General features: G+C 41.5%; 1 protein-coding gene across 1 annotated transcript in view; it reads right to left on the bottom strand.

Annotated features, from left to right (window-relative positions):
- LOC133553969 (intermembrane lipid transfer protein VPS13D-like) overlaps nucleotides 1-22,660 on the bottom strand; it is a 172,781-nt gene that overhangs the window by 119,150 nt on the left and 30,971 nt on the right. Inside the window, exons 7-14 of the mRNA XM_061902291.1 lie at nucleotides 16,933-17,199; nucleotides 16,599-16,876; nucleotides 14,997-15,130; nucleotides 10,042-10,197; nucleotides 7,712-7,886; nucleotides 816-890; nucleotides 551-751; nucleotides 380-469 (exon numbers count right to left, since the gene is read on the bottom strand). Of these exons, the coding sequence (XP_061758275.1) occupies nucleotides 380-469; nucleotides 551-751; nucleotides 816-890; nucleotides 7,712-7,886; nucleotides 10,042-10,197; nucleotides 14,997-15,130; nucleotides 16,599-16,876; nucleotides 16,933-17,199 (1,376 nt within the window). The remainder of the gene's footprint in view (nucleotides 1-379; nucleotides 470-550; nucleotides 752-815; nucleotides 891-7,711; nucleotides 7,887-10,041; nucleotides 10,198-14,996; nucleotides 15,131-16,598; nucleotides 16,877-16,932; nucleotides 17,200-22,660) is intronic.

Raw genomic sequence — 22,660 nt, 5'->3', positions numbered from 1 at the left:
ACTTCATCTTTACAGAACTGTTTCATGAGGGGTTCCCTCAATCATCAGGAGATTTCTCCTGACGATTGAGGGAACCCCTCATGAAACAGTTCTGTAGAGATGAAGTAGTCTTGTGATATTTCCCACACATACATATTGCGCTCTACCACGGTATTGAGCACTATTCTCTGGATAATCCAATTAAGACATACATGTATATATATATATATATATATAGTGACAGAGGGGTAAGGTGTACCACAACGGAGGGGATGATTATTGAGTTAGTGAAGCGGCTCCACACTGTGTATAGACATGACATACACAGTTAGTTGCTGTCAGCAGAAAAGGTCAGCCAGAGGGGATGTGCTTTTGTGATGTCATTGCATGTTGAAATTACCTGCCAGCTCCCTGTTGTAGTAGTCTCCTGACAAACTACAGCTGGCATTGCCCTCCTGGGTGGAACCAATACGCTGCAAGACATTTAGTCCTGAAACAACAAAGAGTTTTGGCTGAGAGCCAGCTAGCAGACACCATCATTGGCACTGTCATCAAGTAGTGGAGGACTTACGTGAGAAGGTGAGCTCAGCAAGAGGTATGTCTCGGTCCAGGCAGTCGTCGATGAGACAGATGCAGATGCTCTCGGCCTTCACTTCAATCCCAGACAGAACAGCTGCCTGACTGGAAGAACCACAGTCGGCTCCGGCTTTGGAGCGGCCTGCCATGTTCTCTGCATTTTCAAGCAACCAGGTGGCAGCCTGGTCCAGGTGACCTAGGAGAGGAACACATATGGCAGCTTTATTCTGAAAGCCTAAACTTCAACAACTTTGACCCACCTTTACAGAGAAGGAGGGCCTTTTTGCAGTCTTCCTTCCGGAAGCCAAGATCCTGCAGATGAATGAGCTGCCCCTCTGTGGACACAAACAGGACCACCATAGGACCACCTCTCACACTTTCTTTACTCAATCAAATCTCAAGGGAAGTGTTATTGATATCTTATATGTATTATAAAACACTACTTTAATTACAATTACAGTATAAAGTAATATATTTTTTCTGTCAAAATGTAAAAAATCCACGACATTTAGTGAGAAAATATGAAGTACTTTATTGACACATATCATTCCCGGGTGTTTGTGGGCCAGATAAAATGATGCCACGGGACACATCTGATCCCCGGGCCTTCACTTTGGTACCTGGGCTGTTGTTGGACCGGACCTGACGCTTTTATTTTGAAGACCCAAGTGTGTGCTTGGCAGAGGTGGGTAGTAACGCGCTACATTTACTCCGTTACATCTACTTGAGTAATTTTTGGGATGAATTGTACTTCTAAGAGTAGTTTAAATGCAACATACTTTTACTTTTACTTGAGTATATTTATAGAGAAGAAACGCTACTTTTACTCCGCTCCATTTATCGAAAATCAGCTCGCTACTTTTTTTTTATCGATCTGTTAATGCACGCTTTGTTTGTTTTGATTTTGTCAGACACGCATTCTAAGTAGAATCTATGCATGCCTGCGTTTCACAAATCAAATATCTGGTGATGTTGGACCAATCAAACAAAACCAGGCGGTCACGTGACCGTCACACGTCAAATCCGACCTAAAAAAGTTGAAAAACTTATTGGGGTCTTAGCATTTAGTGGTCAATTGTGCAGAATATGTACTGTACTGTGCAATCCAATAATAAAAGTTTCAATCAATCAATCAAAAGTGGAAAGGAAAAAAGACACTTTTTATTTCAACCGTACTTCCCGTCAAAAGCCTAAAGACTGATCGCACAGTTCCTGTCTTCACAATAAAAGTGCCGCACCATCACGCCTGCGCTAATAAAATAAGAGTCTCCCAAAGCCAGAGCATAAAGCTAGCAAGCTACGGAGTTTGCCGCCAATGTATTTCTTGTAAAGTGTATAAAAAGGAATATGGAAGCTGGACAAATAAGATGCCAAAAACCAACGAGTTTCATGTGGTATTAGACAGAAAGGATGAACTTTTTTTCTCCTCCATTTGAAAATGTGGACATTATCAGCAATACTGTCTGATTCCAATCGATGCAAGTCATCAGAATCAGGTAATACACCAACTTATATTCTTGTCTTCATGAAAGATAGGAATCTATATGTTAAACATGCATGTATATTCATTAAAAACACCTTTAACATGTCAACAAAAACGGCAAAATAAATAACTATAAATGATATACTGTGTATATATATATATATATATATATATATATATATGAGGTAGATCACCTCGACTTGGTCATTTATTAAGTAATTGATTAACGTTGAAAAACTTATTGGGGTGTTACCATTTAGTGGTCAATTGTACGGAATATATACTGTACTGTGCAATCTACTAATAATATGTACTGTACTGTGCAATCTACTAATAATATGTACTGTACTGTGCAGTCTACTAATAATATGTACTGTACTGTGCAATCTACTAATAATATGTACTGTACTGTGCAATCTACTAATAATATGTACTGTACTGTACTATCTACTAATAATCTGTACTGTACTATCTACTAATAATATGTACTGTACTGTGCAATCTACTAATAATATGTACTGTACTGTGCAATCTACTAATAATATGTACTGTACTGTGCAATCTACTAATAATATGTACTGTACTGTGCAATCTACTAATAATATGTACTGTACTGTGCAATCTACTAATAATATGTACTGTACTGTGCAATCTACTAATAATATGTACTGTACTGTACTATCTACTAATAATCTGTACTGTACTATCTACTAATAATATGTACTGTACTGTGCAATCTACTAATAATATGTACTGTACTGTGCAATCTACTAATAATATGTACTGTACTGTACTATCTACTAATAATCTGTACTGTACTATCTACTAATAATATGTACTGTACTGTGCAGTCTACTAATAATATGTACTGTACTGTGCAATCTAATAATAATATGTACTGTACTGTGACATCTACTAATAATATGTACTGTACTGTGCAATCTACTAATAATATGTACTGTACTGTGCAATCTACTAATAATATGTACTGTACTGTGCAATCTACTAATAATATGTACTGTACTGTGCAATCTACTAATAATATGTACTGTACTGTGACATCTACTAATAATATGTACTGTACTGTGCAATCTACTAATAATATGTACTGTACTGTGCAATCTACTAATAATATGTACTGTACTGTGCAATCTACTAATACAAGTTTCAATCAACCAATCAAATTGATGAATGCCTACTGAGACTATGGTGCTGTTAAGTTATTGTGGCTCAATCTGCCTTATTTTTTTTTACTTTCATGTTTTATTATTTAATATATATTATTGTTTTAGTTGCTTAAGAGATATTCCTGGCTATGAATTTGCTCATTGCTATTTTTATGTTTTTGTGCATTATTTGTTGCCGTAATCATTAAACAAACATGTTACTCATCAGTTACTCAGTACTTGAGTAGTTTTTTCACAACATACTTTTTACTTTTACTCAAGTAAATATTTGGGTGACTACTCCCTACTTTTACTTGAGTAATAAATCTCTAAAGTAACAGTACTCTTACTTGAGTACAATTTCTGGCTACTCTACCCACCTCTGGTGATTGGTCTGAGAAGAGGAGAAGGCAGATGAAGTTGACTGAGGACTTCCACAGGATGTGACAAAGCAGTAGTGACCGTGATGAAGCCTCACCATCCATCATCAATACATGTTTTACTTATATAGCCCTAAATCACCGGTGTCTCAAAGGGCTGCACAAGCCACAAGCATGAGATGTAGCCATGAGTACAGCACACTCAAGGCTACTAGAAATAAGTGAAAGGGTGACTCTATGGCTGCTAGTTCATGGCTCTAGTAATGTTAAAAATACATACTGTATGTCCTTGAATTGCCGTCGGTCATATAGTATGAGCATGTCTAGAATTACTGCCAGGTCAAACTCACTTCGCAAAATAATTAGCGCACGCTTAGCATTAACGCCAAATCAAACTGGTGACGTCACTTCCCTTGTCATCATTTTCAAAATGGAGGAGGCTGATTTCAATACCGGTAATTTGAAATCGCATAAAGGGAAGAAGATTAAGAGCTATTCAGTAGGATTTAAGGTCCAAGCTATTGAATATGCTAAAAAGAACAGTAAGCAGCTATGTTTTATTAATATACCGTAGCTGCGTGTGTCAAATATGAGTCATCAAATGACTCCCGCCTCCTGGTGGTAGAGGGCGCTAGTGATCCTTCTTGCGACTACTCGGCTGCAGAAGAAGTGACAGAGTGAAGTGTTCTACGACGGACCTTTTAGGATGTAACACCACTACTCCTATGCCGGCTATGTAAACAACCGGGCTGAAGTAAAGCATGTTCCAGTCCTAAATAAACAGTGTATTATTTATACAATAACACTTCATGGTGGCAGTGGTGGGATAAAGAGATCACCAGCGGAGCAGAACGGGAGGGGGAGTTGTACGAGGATAATTCTGTCGTCGCCCACACTTCAGAAGTGGTCTGATAGCAGTTTTCCAAACTGGACTTTCAATGGAAGCAGGAGGTAATAAAGGAAGATCTCCATCGAGACAGAGAGACTTTTAAACCGAAGAAAGATAAGGAAGACTTTTATAAACAAGTTATCGATGCTTTTGATCAGAAGGAGCTGCACATGGACTTCATAATAAGTTTTTTTTTTAATTAAATGTGCTTTTCATGATGGTATCCTTACATCACACTCAAATTTTTACCGCATACTTTTGGTAAAAGCCGCAGTGAGAAGAAGTTTTAGATTAATTAGCGCCCCGGCGGCAATTCAAGAAAATATGGTATTTGGACGGTTGTAAAACAGTTATTTTTTTCTGCTTTAACTTTGAAAATGTTCAGATTGTATACAAGAATCCACCTTCACGATAATGTATTCACTACGGTCAAGTCCAGAACCATTTATAGGCCATTAGCAAATCACAGATACACATTTTAAAACATTTAACGGAGAGAAAAAATCTTCCTAACAATAGAAACACCGAGAAGATGTGTGGTTGTCAAACTGTGGTACGGTACCACCAGTGGTGCGTGGGCTCCACCAATTAAACCTTGTCTTTTATTTCATTCATTATTTAAGTGTAATCATTTATTTTCCTGCAATGAGCTGGTGACTTGTCCATGGTGTACACCGCATTCTGCCCGAATGCAGCTAGGATAGGCTCCAGCAACCCCCAAAAGGGACAAGCAGTAGAAAATGGATGGATGGGATTTATTTTCCTACATGAATACAGTGTTACAGTTCATATAGTGTGTAATGTTACGAGGGCCAACTATATCGAATTTACTCCTTACATTTCATCTCTGCCTCGTTTTTAATGAATACTTAAGCCTACTAAGCTACTATGCAGGTACAGACCTATTATAACATATTCATACGACTTAAGTACAGTAATAAATAACAGTGGTACTTCGGGATATGAGTTGGTTCTTAGCCAATTGAAAATAATTCAAATCAATTTAATCACATCACAACTTTAACATGTAACAAATGCTTTTTTAAAAACTACCTTTTAGATAAAAATACTGAATGAAAAAGAATAGAATAGAATGTAGTGTTGTACAAACAACTACAGTAGTAATGTGATAATAGTGTCCAGGTCACTTTTACTTCCAGCTGCTTCTCCTCCAAGCATAACCATCAGCAACTTCTCCATATTTTCATGGATAAATGTTTGGCGTTTAGATATTACTTTGGCTGGCGTTATCTGCTTGAGTATGGTGCAAACTTTTGGTTGATTGAATTTTTGATTGAAACTTTTATGAGTAGATTGCACAGTACAGTACATATTATTAGTAGATTGCACAGTACAGTACATATTATTAGTAGATTGCACAGTACAGTACATATTATTAGTAGATTGCACAGTACAGTACATATTATTAGTAGATTGCACAGTACAGTACATATTATTAGTAGATTGCACAGTACAGTACATATTATTAGTAGATTGCACAGTACAGTACATATTATTAGTAGATTGCACAGTACAGTACATATTATTAGTAGATTGCACAGTACAGTACATATTATTAGTAGATTGCACAGTACAGTACATATTATTAGTAGATTGCACAGTACAGTACATATTATTAGTAGATTGCACAGTACAGTACATATTATTAGTAGATTGCACAGTACAGTACATATTCCGTACAATTGACCACTACATGGAAACACCCTAATACATTTTTCAACTTGTTTAAGTCGGGGTCCACGTTAATCGATTCCTGGCAGTGCTACACTACAACTGCTAGCTGGAGGATTTCTTTCTTGAAGTCAATTAGAAGCTCAGCCTACCAGGTAAGAGCGGGTGTTTTGGTCGAGTCACTTTGACAATTTTTGCTGGCGGCCTAAAGCATGTCTCAAAGCTCTGAACTATGTGGAACACTCTCCCTGACCACCTGAGGACACCCCAGACTGTTGATGCTTTTAAAAAAGGTTTAAAAACACTTTTTTTATTTTTTTTTTTTAGATAGATGTGTGCTAGTTCTAGCGACTAGGCTTTTCCATTCATCCGTCCATCCATTTTCTACCGCTTATTCCCTTTGGGGTTGCGGGGGGCGCTGGTGCCTATCTCAGCTACAATCGGGCAGAAGGCGGGGTACACCCTGGACAAGTCGCCACCTCATCACAGGGCCAACACAGATAGACAGACAACATTCACACACTAGGGACCATTTAGTGTTGCCAATCAACCTATCCCCAGGTGCATGTCTTTGGAAGTGGGAGGGGCCTATCCCCAGGTGCATGTCTTTGGAGGTGGGAGGGGCCTATCCCCAGGTACATGTCTTTGGAGGTGGGAGGGGCCTATCCCCAGGTGCATGTCTTTGGAGGTGGGAGGGGCCTATCCCCAGGTTCATGTCTTTGGAGGTGGGAGGGGCCTATCCCCAGGTGCATGTCTTTGGAGGTGGGAGGGGCCTATCCCCAGGTACATGTCTTTGGAGGTGGGAGGGGCCTATCCCCAGGTGCATGTCTTTGGAGGTGGGAGGGGCCTATCCCCAGGTTCATGTCTTTGGAAGTGGGAGGGGCCTATCCCCAGGTGCATGTCTTTGGAAGTGGGAGGGGCCTACCCCCAGGTGCATGTCTTTGGAGGTGGGAGGGGCCTATCCCCAGGTGCATGTCTTTGGAGGTGGGAAGGGCCTATCCCCAGGTGCATGTCTTTAGAGGTGGGAGGGGCCTATCCCCAGGTGCATGTCTTTGGAGGTGGGAGGGGCCTATCCCCAGGTGCATGTCTTTGGAGGAGGGAGGGGCCTATCCCCAGGTGCATGTCTTTGGGGGTGGGAGGAAGCCGGAGTACCCGGAGGGAACCCACGCATTCACGGGGAGGACAGCTCCCATTTTATGGAACGCTCTCCCTGACCACCTGAGGACACCACAGACTGTGGATGCTTTTAAAAAGGCTTGAAAACCCTTCTTTTTAAAAAAGCCTTTTTTTAAGTTATGTGTGCTAGTTCTATTGATTAGGCTGTTGTAGTTTTTATTTTTTTTACTATTTATTTTACTTGTTGGGCGCAGTTTTTGTGGTTTTAGCGTTTATTTTGTTTTTTTTAAATGCACTGTAGCACTTTGAGGTTGTTTGCTCAATGTTAGGTGCTTTTACAAATAAATTATATTATTATAATTATTATGAATTAGCTGAGAGACAGAAAAGTGGTATCCTGAGGTAGCATTAGCAGGTAATAGTTCCATACCTATATGGGCCAGACTTTTTCTCCCCGAGTGTTTGGTTGCGTGGGCCGACACAGTTGGAGTCGAAGTGGCAACATCCGAGTCAGAAGCGTTGACCTCAGGGATGGACTTGGCGATGGCCAAGAAGAGCTGAATGTCATTGTAGGACAGGCGGATGTCCAGGACAGGAAACTGGATCTGCACAAAGAACATCAACAACATTTAAAAGCTGTTCATTCTCAGAATAACATGAAGTAACAGCTAGAGTACATGTTTGAGGGACTTGGTAGATTCTACAGTGAGAAACAGGAAATGGTTTGGACACAGACATCCACCCTTTGGTTACGACATCCAGTACGCATAGAGAGCAGAAAAGACATATATGAAGATGAAGAAGTTATACAGACTATATGTCTTTCTTTCCTCATATTTTCATCTTACAATTGCAACATTCAAAGTGACTTATTCAACTGAACTCACAGCTTAAAATAACTCTGCCTTTCATCTGTGCTGGAAGTACTTTCCTTTTACTGGATTTTTAAAATAGTTTTTATGACTAATGATGACTGCCTGGGTTCTATTCCAGCTACCTCCCACCTCCAAAGACATGCACCTGGGGATAGGCCCCTCCCACCTCCAAAGACATGCACCTGGGGATAGGCCCCTCCCACCTCCAAAGACATGCACCTGGGGATAGGTCCCTCCCACCTCCAAAGACATGCACCTGGGGATAGGCCCCTCCCACTTCCAAAGACATGTACCTGGGGATAGGCCCCTCCCACTTCCAAAGACATGTACCTGGGGATAGGCCCCTCCCACTTCCAAAGACATGTACCTGGGGATAGGTCCCTCCCACCTCCAAAGTCATGCACCTGGGGATAGGCCCCTCCCACTTCCAAAGACATGCACCTAGGGATAGGCCCCTCCCACTTCCAAAGACATGCACCTGGGGATAGTCCCCTCCCACTTCCAAAGACATGCACGTGGCGATAGGCCCCTCCCACTTCCAAGGACTTGCACCTGGGGATAGGCCCCTCCCACCTCCACAGACATGCACCTGGAGATAGGCCCCTCCCACCCCCAAAGACATGCACCTGGGGATAGGCCCCTCCCACTTCCAAAGACATGTACCTGGGGATAGGCCCCTCCCACTTCCAAAGACATGCACCTGGGGATAGGCCCCTCCCATTTCCAAAGACATGCACCTGGGGATAGTCCCCTCCCACTTCCAAAGACATGCACCTGGGGATAGGCCCCTCCCACCTCCACAGACATGCACCTGGAGATAGGCCCCTCCCACTTCCAAAGACATGCACCTGGCGATAGGCCCCTCCCACCTCCTTAGTCATGCACCTGGGGATAGGCCCCTCCCACCTCCAAAGACATGCACCTGGGGATAGGCCCCTCCCACCTCCTTAGACATGCACCTGGGGATAGGCCCCTCCCACCTCCAAAGACATGCACCTGGGGATAGGCCGCTCCCACCACCAAAGACATGCACCTGGGGATAGGCCCCTCCCACCTCCAAAGACATGCACCTGGGGATAGGCCCCTCCCACCTCCAAAGACATGCACCTGGGGATAGGCCCCTCCCACCTCCAAAGACATGCACCTGGGGATAGGCCCCTCCCACCTCCAAAGACATGCACCTGGGGATAGGCCCCTCCCACCTCCAAAGACATGCACCTGGGGATAGGCCCCTCCCACCTCCAAAGACATGCACCTGGGGATAGGCCCCTCCCACCTCCAAAGACATGCACCTGGGGATAGGCCCCTCCCACCTCCAAAGACATGCACCTGGGGATAGGTTGATTGGCAACACTAGATGGTCCCTAGTGTGTGAATGTTGTCTATCTGTGTTGGCCCTATGATAAGGTGGCGACTTGTCCAGGGTGTATGCCGCCTTCCGCCCCAATGCCGCTGAGATAGGCTCCAGCCCCCACCCCCCCGCAACGCCAAAAAGGGACAACCAGTAGAAAATGGATGGATGGATGTCATCCAGCCCCACTACACAATACGGTCAAAATCTTCCTAAACTTGTCACAACAATTTGCGCCGTAAACATTTTTTGTCTGTTATAGTTTTTGTTATTAACATTATTATTATTATTATTATTATTCATAACAACCCCCCACCTTGTCAACATCTCCCCAAATTAATCTCATTCGTTGGAACTGCAAACATTTGTTGACCATTCGAGTTTTTATGTTAACATTTGATAGTGTTTATGTCAGTAAAATATTATTCATAACAGCCCCCCACCTTGTCAGATTCCCTCCCAACTTTTGTATCTTAGTTATAATTTCTATCTTAAATTTGCGTCAACTCTGCAATGAAGTTGTTGATGTCTGACCTCCAGCAGGGGCGGGATGTCCTCCACACTGAAGGCGTCCAGCAGCCCGGAGCTGCTCTGGTAGGTGGGGCTGCCACACAGCTCCACCTGGACATTGACAGGATCCACGATGGACAGAGCGCTCTCCTGCTCGCTGCCCAGACAACAGGAGAAGACCTGATGATGACAAGTCAACAAGTGTCACTTCACATTCTATTTCATCGGGGGAAAAAATGATTGGTATTCAAATCTGGATTCCTATTCATTATAATTTTGAAATGATTGACAATGTTCAAGAATCGATTGTTAGAAATACTTTTTTTCAGGCTGTCACCACGCTCACTCACCTGTTTGGAAAAGGTTTTAAAATCATTTATATACCAAATAATGTATTGAGAGACCAGTGAAGTGCGGTGAACTAAACACCAGGTGAGGCATACATACTTTTTTTTCTTCTTTTTTTACTTAAATTCACATGTGCAGCTCTAGTCATTGTTGACTAGAGTTACAGGGAAAAAAAGGGAGTTATTCGCTTTCAGAAAAACGTTATAATGATATGATAAATGGGTGAAAAAAGTATTTGATAAAGTTATTAAATACTTTTTGGTCCCATTTGCTTTTAACCAAATAAATCAAGTATTGTGAGTGTATTTACCTTTCTGTGTTTGTATGTGAAGCAGTAATAACTACTGTATCCTCCATGAAAACATACTTTGTATGATCACATTACTTTTGTCTTCAAGTCCAGTTTAGAGAAGTACTTCATCTTGGATACAGTATATAATCCTCCATATTGGCAAGTACTTCATCTTGGATACAGTATATAATCCTCCATATTGGCAAGTACTTCATCTTGGATACAGTATATAATCCTCCATATTGGCAAGTACTTCATCTTGGATACAGTATATAATCCTCCATATTGGCAAGTACTTCATCTTGGATACAGTATATAATCCTCCATATTGGCAAGTACTTCATCTTGGATACAGTATATAATCCTCCATATTGGCGAGTATTTCATCTTGGATACAGTATATAATCCTCCATATTGGCAAGTACTTCATCTTGGATACAGTATATAATCCTCCATATTGGCAAATACTTCATCTTGGATACAGTATATAATCCTCCATATTGGCAAGTACTTCATCTTGGATACAGTATATAATCCTCCATATTGGCAAGTATTTCATCTTGGATACAGTATATAATCCTCCATATTGGCAAGTATTTCATCTTGGATACAGTATATAATCCTCCATATTGGCAAGTACTTCATCTTGGATACAGTATATAATCCTCCATATTGGCAAGTATTTCATCTTGGATACAGTATATAATCCTCCATATTGGCAAGTATTTCATCTTGGATACAGTATATAATCCTCCATATTGGCAAATACTTCATCTTGGATACAGTATATAATCCTCCATATTGGCAAGTATTTCATCTTGGATACAGTATATAATCCTCCATATTGGCAAGTATTTCATCTTGGATACAGTATATAATCCTCCATATTGGCAAGTATTTCATCTTGGATACAGTATATAATCCTCCATATTGGCAAGTACTTCATCTTGGATACAGTATATAATCCTCCATATTGGCAAGTACTTCATCTTGGATACAGTATATAATCCTCCATATTGGCAAGTACTTCATCTTGGATACAGTATATAATCCTCCATATTGGCAAGTACTTCATCTTGGATACAGTATATAATCCTCCATATTGGCAAGTATTTCATCTTGGATACAGTATATAATCCTCCATATTGGCAAGTACTTCATCTTGGATACAGTATATAATCCTCCATATTGGCAAGTACTTTATCTTGGATACAGTATATAATCCTCCATATTGGCAAGTACTTCATCTTGGATACAGTATATAATCCTCCATATTGGCAAGTACTTCATCTTGGATACAGTATATAATCCTCCATATTGGCAAGTACTTCATCTTGGATACAGTATATAATCCTCCATATTGGCAAATACTTCATCTTGGATACAGTATATAATCCTCCATATTGGCAAATACTTCATCTTGGATACAGTATATAATCCTCCATATTGGCAAGTACTTTATCTTGGATACAGTATATAATCCTCCATATTGGCAAATACTTCATTTTGGATACAGTATATAATCCTCCATATTGGCAAGTATTTCATCTTGGATACAGTATATAATCCTCCATATTGGCAGAAATATTTATTTCATTCAATTTCATTCCAAGAAATTAAACAATATTTTTGCATCTGCCAAAAAACACCCACAAACGCTGGCTTACTCTAATAAAAATGCCATGTTTGTTATAAATAGAGTTTAAGAAAAAAATGCTGTCTTCCGCTGGAGAGACCTGTGTCTGCTAGCTTGAGCGCCCCCACTTCTCCCCGTGTGGCCAGTCAGAGTACTGCTGAGGCATTCAACTGCAAACTGACAATGTATCGCCCCTACCTTGAGGCAGAGGTACTTGCTGCCTCATCACCTACCTTTTCCACGTGGCAACAAGCATGCGCCCCCTCAAACACACGCCCAATACACACTGTGTGTAGCCGTGGAGGCACCGCCTGTGTCTGCCTCACTTTTCATCTGCTGCATTGTTTTGATTAGGAAACCGTGCATCGGTTGAGATGGGCGGGGTTTGGTGCTAGCGGGGGTGTATAATGAAGCCCGGAAGAGTTCAGAAACATGGGATTCTGGTTATTTTTTCTGTTGTGTTTATGTTGTGTTACAGTGCGGATGTTTTCCCGAAATGTGTGTGTCATTCTTGTTTGGTGTGGTTTCAGAGTGTGGCACATATTAGTAAAGAGTGCTAAAGTTGTTTATATCACCACCCTCAGTGTAACCTGTATGGCTGTTGAGCAAGTATGTCTTGCAGTTGCTTATGTGTGTCTGCAGAAGCCTCATACAACATGTGAATGGGCTGGTAAGCTGTTTGTTACGGTTGTAGAGGGCGCTAAACGCATTGTCATCATAGCACGCACTTATTATTGTTGTTTGGGGGAAAACCAGCAGACAGTCGAGAGAATGGTTGCTCTGAAACTCGGTAGTCTCCCGGAAAAATTGAGATGGTTGGTAAATGTGATGTTGTCAGGCGGCATTCAAATAAAACTTGCGGGCCGCACTAATATTACATTTTGATATTAAGGTGGGGGCCGTGTGTCTGAGACCCCTGCTTTATACATAGTACAAAGCAAAACAAAACTTTGTACGCTGTGTTATTTCATTTTAAATTCCTAAAGAGTCTTGTGGCTCCCATAGTTTTCTTTATTTTGTGAAACAGGTCAAAATGGCTCTTTGAGTGGGAAGAGTTGCCGACCCCTGGTGTAGGGGACAAGTCAAAACCTTTGCTTTTTGCCCTCAAAGTTCTACTGTGTCCAGGGAATTGATTCCCGAGTTTGTAAACATTAACAACGGTATAGCTCGGTTGGTAGAGTGGCCGTGCCAGCAACTTGAGGGTTGCAGGTTCGATTCCCGCTTCTGCCAGCCTAGTCACTGCCGTTGTGTCCTTGGGCAAGACACTTTACCCACCTGCTCCCGGTGCCACCCACACTGGTTTAAATGTAACTTAAATATTGGGTTTCACTATGTAAAGCGCTTTGAGTCACTAGAGAAAAGCGCTATATAAATATAATTCACTTCACTTCACATATATATACATTAATATGTCTGCATGTGTGTATGTGTATATGTATATGTGTATGTATGTATGCATATGCATATGTACAGTATGTATATGTATGTAAATATGCATATATACATGGATGCATATATATGCATATATACATACATATATATACATATGCATATATGTATACACATACACACACGCAGACATATATACTGTATATATGTATGTATATATGCATATATATATATATACATATATATGTTTTTATTTATTATATAATATATTATTACTGTATACTTTAAAAAGCATATATATAGTATGTATGTATATATGTTTTTTATTTATAATATATTATACACTGGGTGTGAGTTTTCCTTGCCCTTATGTGGGCCTACCGAGGATGTCGTAGTGGTTTGTGCAGCCCTTTGAGACACTAGTGATTTAGGGCTATAAAAGTAAACATTGAACAAAAACGAAAAATTTAAAAAAACAAACAAAACGTATATATATCAATTGAATCCCCCTAGTATTGATCATACATTACATGGCTATATTATATATTATCCTCTCTCTAACGCTTCTTAATCTCCATCTTCATTTCCTGTTAACAACTGCTTACTTTCAGATGCTTCATCTACACTTCTTCCATGGTAAGTTATGCAATTAGAAGAGATGCACAAAAAAAAACATCGATATCCGAACTGCGATCCTTATTGATCCTGATTCTAAATCAATTCATCATTTTAAAAAAATCGAGAATATTTTTTGGTATTTTTTTCTTTTTAAATACATCTTTAAGAGGGTTTTAGGCCATTTCCACGCAAGCAGAATGAGCCTTTCTTTCCAACCTGTACCATCTTGAAAAAGTTTCATTATAATTAGTACACCAAGTGATACATTGCAAGTATCAGTTCCAATCAGGAATAGATTCTGAATGGACTTGTCTCCCCAAGAATGGGAATGGTGTTGAATGTTTAGTACCAGAAGAGTCACACCCCCAGAGATGAACACACCTTCTTGTCTGCTTCTGCTTGTACTTCCTCGCTGTGTAACATGTCTGGCCTCGTCTTCCAGTGATAACGATACATGATAATGATACTCGAGATTCTATGGTTTATTTGCTGCATTGGAGGTGATGTTTATACACTAGCTGCTGGAACCAATAAGTCAAGTAGCACCCAGAGGGTGTTGTTTTTGTTATTAAGGAGCAGTGGCTGATCAGACTTGTTCACTAAAATGGTCTGATACTGGTCAATGGCTGCTGGATCAAACCGCTCCAGGTTTTTGTACGATTTCAAGCTTCTATGTGGTCGTGTGAGAGACGTCACCTCGATGCCAGCCAGGCTTCCAGAGAAAGGTCTGTCCAGGAGACGAGGCTTGTAGGTGAGGACAGTGGTGCCTTTGAGGATGATGGCGTTGGTATCCAGGCAGTTGGAGTCCTCCACTATCACAAATTCTGTGCCTGCAATTCAATTAGAGAACAACATTTGGGAATTACTCTGACAGAAAAAGAAGGTTTTAGACCAAAGTGCCAAACTTGCTGTCCGCAGACCGAGTTTTGTTGGCCTGCAGCATATTTTCGGGGGAAAAAACAGTGAAAATGTAAGAAAAAAAGGGCAAAAAATCAAAATGTAATGAGTAGAAACTGACATTTTCAAACCAATAATGACTAATAATATACTTAGTTGTCAATAACACAAAGCTGTTGCCTACTCTTCTTTACTTACATAATAAGTCTCCTATTTGTCAACATTCTTACAGAAAGTTTAGACTTCTGGCAGAGATATTTTTTCTGTTATCTTCAAACCTACTCAGTGGCCTAGTGGTTAGAGTGTCCGCCCTGAGATGGGTAGGTTGGGAGTTCAAACCCCGGCCGAGTCATACCAAAGACTATAGAAATGAGAGCCATTACCTCCCTGCTTAGCACTCAGCATCAAGGCTTGGAATTGGGGGTTAATTCACCATAAATGATTCCCGGGCGCGGCACCGCTGCTGCTCACTGCTCCCCTCACCTCCCAGGGGGTGAACAAGGGGGTGGGTCGAATGCAGAGAATACATTTCACCACACCTAGTGTGTGTGTGACAATCATTGCTACTTTAATATCCATCCATCTCTGTCACGTTGTTTGATTGAATGACGGAACATGAAACTCGGGGCGCTCCTTTAATGATCCCATACTCCGAGTGTTGCGGACGGGAGCTTGTCGAGCGACTTGATCGACATAGAAAACGGGACCGGGGCGACGATAGAAAAGAAGGACAAAAATTATATTTCCGAGCAAAAAATGTAAGTTTTTACGAGTACGCAGAGGAGATGTGATGTAGACCACCAGCACTGCAGGATTATGGTGTATTCAAAGAAGAATTCTCACACAAACTCAAAAAAAAAAATGCTGAAACAGATATTTTAGATTTAGAGACAAAACGTTGTCTTCGAATATAAAATATCTGTTTCAGCATTTTTTTTTAAATGAAAAAATATTGGGTTGGGGAGGAGACCCTGCCCCAAGTGGAGGAGTTCAAGTACCGGGGAGTCTTGTTCACGAGTGAGGGAAGATTGAATCTTGAGATCGACAGGCGAATCAGTGCGGCGTCTTCAGTAATGCGGACGTTGTACCGATCTGTTGTGGTGAAGAAGGAGCTGAGCCGGAAGGCAAAGCTCTCAATTTACCGGTCGATCTACGTTGCCCTCCTCACCTATGGTCATGAGCCTTGGGTCATGACTGAAAGGACAAGATCACGGGTACAAGTGGGGCTCTCCCTTAGAGATAGGGTGAGAAGCTCTGTCATCCGGTCTGGGGTCCCCTGCTTAGGCTGCTGCCCCCGCGGCCCCACATCGGATAATCGGACGAAGATGGATAAAATTTTTTTACATTTTCTATGGACTCAATTCCTGGTCTGGAGTAAATATAGTCCAGGGAATGACTGACCTGTCACATTGACCTTGACCTCCAAGCAGCGGTTGTGGGTCACTGGCACCGTGGACCTCTTGGTGACCACACCACTCTTGACCCTCTTTGGTATGGTGGTGGTGACGGCAGCAGCGGTGAGTCCCGGGTCCGTGCTGTTGTTACCGGGGTTCTCTGCACCTGAGGGCTTCCTCACTGGCGTTTGCAGGAAGTCCTGCACCAGCCGCAGCCAGTCAAAGATGAGAAAGACCCTCAGGTTGTTCAGGACCACCGTGAAGCAGGAGGAGTCCTGTGTGGATCTGTGGAGCGGACACGTCAAAATGTGTCCACCTTCTACCAGTCCAGGTAGTCGTACCTGTAATGCAGTTCCAGCTGCAGAGAAGCCTGGTTGGTGGCAGCTTTGGAAGGCTGGAGGATGCAGTGGAAGACGTTGTGTCCGCAGGTCCCGTCAGGTCCAGGTCCAGTCCTCTGGTGCTGTCCAGTCCTCTGGTGCTGTCCAGTCCTCTGGTGCTGTCCAGTGCAGCGAGTGTCGTACGCCAGCAGCGAGTGGGACACCAAGTTGACCGACTTGGAGCCGTTGGAGAAACTCTCAAAGAGCAGTTTGGATTTGATGAAGTTAAACCTGAGGCAAAGACCAAGCGACACATTCCACTTTAAAAATAGAGCTTTTTCTAGTCCTCTGGAATGTTCTAGCAGGAACAGTTAGAGATGCTACCTCAGTAGAAGCATTTTAGTCCATCTTAAAACTCATTTGTATACTCTAACCTTTACATAGACCCCCTATTAGAAGAGTTGATCTGCCATTTCTTTTCGGCTCTGCCCCCCTGTCCTTATTGGGGGGGGGGGGGGGGGGTACAGATTCGCTGACCACCGATGGAAGCGCAAGCTGACCAAGGTCAGGACCCAGGGTGGACCACTCATCTGTGCATCTCTGTGCTGCTCACCTGTTTCCACTCAACATGATCTCCTGCTGGCCCCACTATGGACTGGACTCTCACTATTATGTTAGATCCACTATGGACTGGACTCTCACTATTATGTTAGATCCACTATGGACTGGACTCTCACTATTATGTTAGATCCACTATGGACTGGACTCTCACTATTATGTTAGATCCACTATGGACTGGACTCTCACTATTATGTTAGATCCACTATGGACTGGACTCTCACACTATTATGTTAGATCCACTATGGACTGGACTCTCACGATTATGTTAGATCCACTATGGACTGGACTCTCACACTATTATGTTAGATCCACTATGGACTGGACTCTCACACTATTATGTTAGATCCACTATGGACTGGACTCTCTCACTATTATGTTAGATCCACTATGGACTGGACTCTCACTATTATGTTAGGTCCACTATGGACTGGACTCTCACTATTATGTTAGATCCACTATGGACTGGACTTACACTATTATGTTAGATCCACTATGGACTGGACTCTCACACTATTATGTTAGATCCACTATGGACTGGACTCTCACTATTAGGTTAGATCCACTATGGACTGGACTCTCACTATTATGTTAGATCCACTATGGACTGGACTCTCACTATTATGTTAGATCCACTATGGACTGGACTCTCACTATTATGTTAGATCCACTATGGACTGGACTCTCACACTATTATGTTAGATCCACTATGGACTGGACTCTCACACTATTATGTTAGATCCACTATGGACTGGACTCTCACACTATTATGTTAGATCCACTATGGACTGGACTCACACTATTATGTTAGATCCACTATGGACTGGACTCTCACACTATTATGTTAGATCCACTATGGACTGGACTCTCACACTATTATGTTAGATCCACTATGGACTGGACTCTCACACTATTATGTTAGATCCACTATGGACTGGACTCTCACTATTATGTTAGATCCACTATGGACTGGACTCTCACTATTATGTTAGATCCACTATGGACTGGACTCTCACACTATTATGTTAGATCCACTATGGACTGGACTCTCACTATTATGTTAGATCCACTATGGACTGGACTCACACTATTATGTTAGATCCACTATGGACTGGACTCTCACTATTATGTTAGATCCACTATGGACTGGACTCTCACACTATTATGTTAGATCCACTATGGACTGGACTCTCACACTATTATGTTAGATCCACTATGGACTGGACTCTCACTATTATGTTAGATCCACTATGGACTGGACTCTCACACTATTATGTTAGATCCACTATGGACTGGACTCTCACACTATTATGTTAGATCCACTATGGACTGGACTCTCACACTATTATGTTAGATCCACTATGGACTGGACTCACACTATTATGTTAGATCCACTATGGACTGGACTCTCACACTATTATGTTAGATCCACAATGGACTGGACTCTCACTATTATGTTAGATCCACTATGGACTGGACTCTCACTATTATGTTAGATCCACTATGGACTGGACTCTCACTATTATGTTAGATCCACTATGGACTGGACTCTCACTATTATGTTAGATCCACTATGGACTGGACTCTCACTATTATGTTAGATCCACTATGGACTGGACTCTCACACTATTATGTTTGATCCACTATGGACTGGACTCTCACGATTATGTTAGATCCACTATGGACTGGACTCTCACACTATTATGTTAGATCCACTATGGACTGGACTCTCACACTATTATGTTAGATCCACTATGGACTGGACTCTCACACTATTATGTTAGATCCACTATGGACTGGACTCACACTATTATGTTAGATCCACTATGGACTGGACTCTCACACTATTATGTTAGATCCACAATGGACTGGACTCTCACACTATTATGTTAGATCCACTATGGACTGGACTCTCACTATTATGTTAGATCCACTATGGACTGGACTCTCACTATTATGTTAGATCCACTATGGACTGGACTCTCACTATTATGTTAGATCCACTATGGACTGGACTCTCACTATTATGTTAGATCCACTATGGACTGGACTCTCACTATTATGTTAGATCCACTATGGACTGGACTCTCACACTATTATGTTAGATCCACTATGGACTGGACTCTCACGATTATGTTAGATCCACTATGGACTGGACTCTCACACTATTATGTTAGATCCACTATGGACTGGACTCTCACACTATTATGTTAGATCCACTATGGACTGGACTCTCTCACTATTATGTTAGATCCACTATGGACTGGACTCTCACACTATTATGTTAGATCCACTATGGACTGGACTCTTACACTATTATGTTAGATCCACTATGGACTGGACTCTCACACTATTATGTTAGATCCACTATGGACTGGACTCTCACACTATTATGTTAGATCCACTATGGACTGGACTCTCACTATTATGTTAGATCCACTATGGACTGGACTCTCACTATTATGTTAGATCCACTATGGACTGGACTCTCACTATTATGTTAGATCCACTATGGACTGGACTCTCACACTATTATGTTAGATCCACTATGGACTGGACTCTCACGATTATGTTAGATCCACTATGGACTGGACTCTCACACTATTATGTTAGATCCACTATGGACTGGACTCTCACACTATTATGTTAGATCCACTATGGACTGGACTCTCTCACTATTATGTTAGATCCACTATGGACTGGACTCTCACACTATTATGTTAGATCCACTATGGACTGGACTCTTACACTATTATGTTAGATCCACTATGGACTGGACTCTCACACTATTATGTTAGATCCACTATGGACTGGACTCTCACTATTATGTTAGATCCACTATGGACTGGACTCTCACTATTATGTTAGATCCACTATGGACTGTACTCTCACACTATTATGTTAGATCCACAATGGACTGGACTCTCACACTATTATGTTAGATCCACTATGGACTGGACTCTCACACTATTATGTTAGATCCACTATGGACTGTACTCTCACACTATTATGTTAGATCCACAATGGACTGGACTCTCACACTATTATGTTAGATCCACTATGGACTGGACTCTCACACTATTATGTTAGATCCACTATGGACTGGACTCTTACACTATTATGTTAGATCCACTATGGACTGGACTCTCACGATTATGTTAGATCCACTATGGACTGGACTCTCACACTATTATGTTAGATCCACTATGGACTGGACTCTCACACTATTATGTTAGATCCACTATGGACTGGACTCTCTCACTATTATGTTAGATCCACTATGGACTGGACTCTCACACTATTATGTTAGATCCACTATGGACTGGACTCTTACACTATTATGTTAGATCCACTATGGACTGGACTCTCACACTATTATGTTAGATCCACAATGGACTGGACTCTCACACTATTATGTTAGATCCACTATGGACTGGACTCTCACTATTATGTTAGATCCACTATGGACTGGACTCTCACTATTATGTTAGATCCACTATGGACTGGACTCTCACTATTATGTTAGATCCACTATGGACTGGACTCTCACTATTATGTTAGATCCACTATGGACTGGACTCTCACTATTATGTTAGATCCACTATGGACTGGACTCTCACACTATTATGTTAGATCCACTATGGACTGGACTCTCACGATTATGTTAGATCCACTATGGACTGGACTCTCACACTATTATGTTAGATCCACTATGGACTGGACTCTCACACTATTATGTTAGATCCACTATGGACTGGACTCTCACTATTATGTTAGATCCACTATGGACTGGACTCTCACTATTATGTTAGATCCACTATGGACTGGACTCTCACTATTATGTTAGATCCACTATGGACTGGACTCTCACACTATTATGTTAGATCCACTATGGACTGGACTCACACTATTATGTTAGATCCACTATGGACTGGACTCTCACACTATTATGTTAGATCCACAATGGACTGGACTCTCACACTATTATGTTAGATCCACTATGGACTGGACTCTCACTATTATGTTAGATCCACTATGGACTGGACTCTCACTATTATGTTAGATCCACTATGGACTGGACTCTCACTATTATGTTAGATCCACTATGGACTGGACTCTCACTATTATGTTAGATCCACTATGGACTGGACTCTCACTATTATGTTAGATCCACTATGGACTGGACTCTCACACTATTATGTTAGATCCACTATGGACTGGACTCTCACGATTATGTTAGATCCACTATGGACTGGACTCTCACACTATTATGTTAGATCCACTATGGACTGGACTCTCACACTATTATGTTAGATCCACTATGGACTGGACTCTCTCACTATTATGTTAGATCCACTATGGACTGGACTCTCACACTATTATGTTAGATCCACTATGGACTGGACTCTTACACTATTATGTTAGATCCACTATGGACTGGACTCTCACACTATTATGTTAGATCCACTATGGACTGGACTCTCACACTATTATGTTAAATCCACTATGGACTGGACTCTCACTATTATGTTAGATCCACTATGGACTGGACTCTCACTATTATGTTAGATCCACTATGGACTGGACTCACACTATTATGTTAGATCCACTATGGACTGGACTCTCACGATTATGTTAGATCCACTATGGACTGGACTCTCACACTATTATGTTAGATCCACTATGGACTGGACTCTCACACTATTATGTTAGATCCACTATGAACTGGACTCTCACACTATTATGTTAGATCCACTATGGACTGGACTCTCACACTATTATGTTAGATCCACTATGGACTGGACTCTCTCACTATTATGTTAGATCCACTATGGACTGGACTCTCACACTATTATGTTAGATCCACTATGGACTGGACTCTTACACTATTATGTTAGATCCACTATGGACTGGACTCTCACACTATTATGTTAGATCCACTATGGACTGGACTCTCACTATTATGTTAGATCCACTATGGACTGGACTCTCACTATTATGTTAGATCCACTATGGACTGTACTCTCACACTATTATGTTAGATCCACAATGGACTGGACTCTCACACTATTATGTTAGATCCACTATGGACTGGACTCTCACACTATTATGTTAGATCCACTATGGACTGTAC

The sequence above is a fragment of the Nerophis ophidion genome, linkage group LG06 (genome assembly GCF_033978795.1).
Source record: "Nerophis ophidion isolate RoL-2023_Sa linkage group LG06, RoL_Noph_v1.0, whole genome shotgun sequence".
Lineage (NCBI taxonomy): Eukaryota > Metazoa > Chordata > Actinopteri > Syngnathiformes > Syngnathidae > Nerophis > Nerophis ophidion.
Note: the sequence above shows the minus strand (reverse complement) of the source record. Positions and strands in the feature narration are given on the sequence as shown.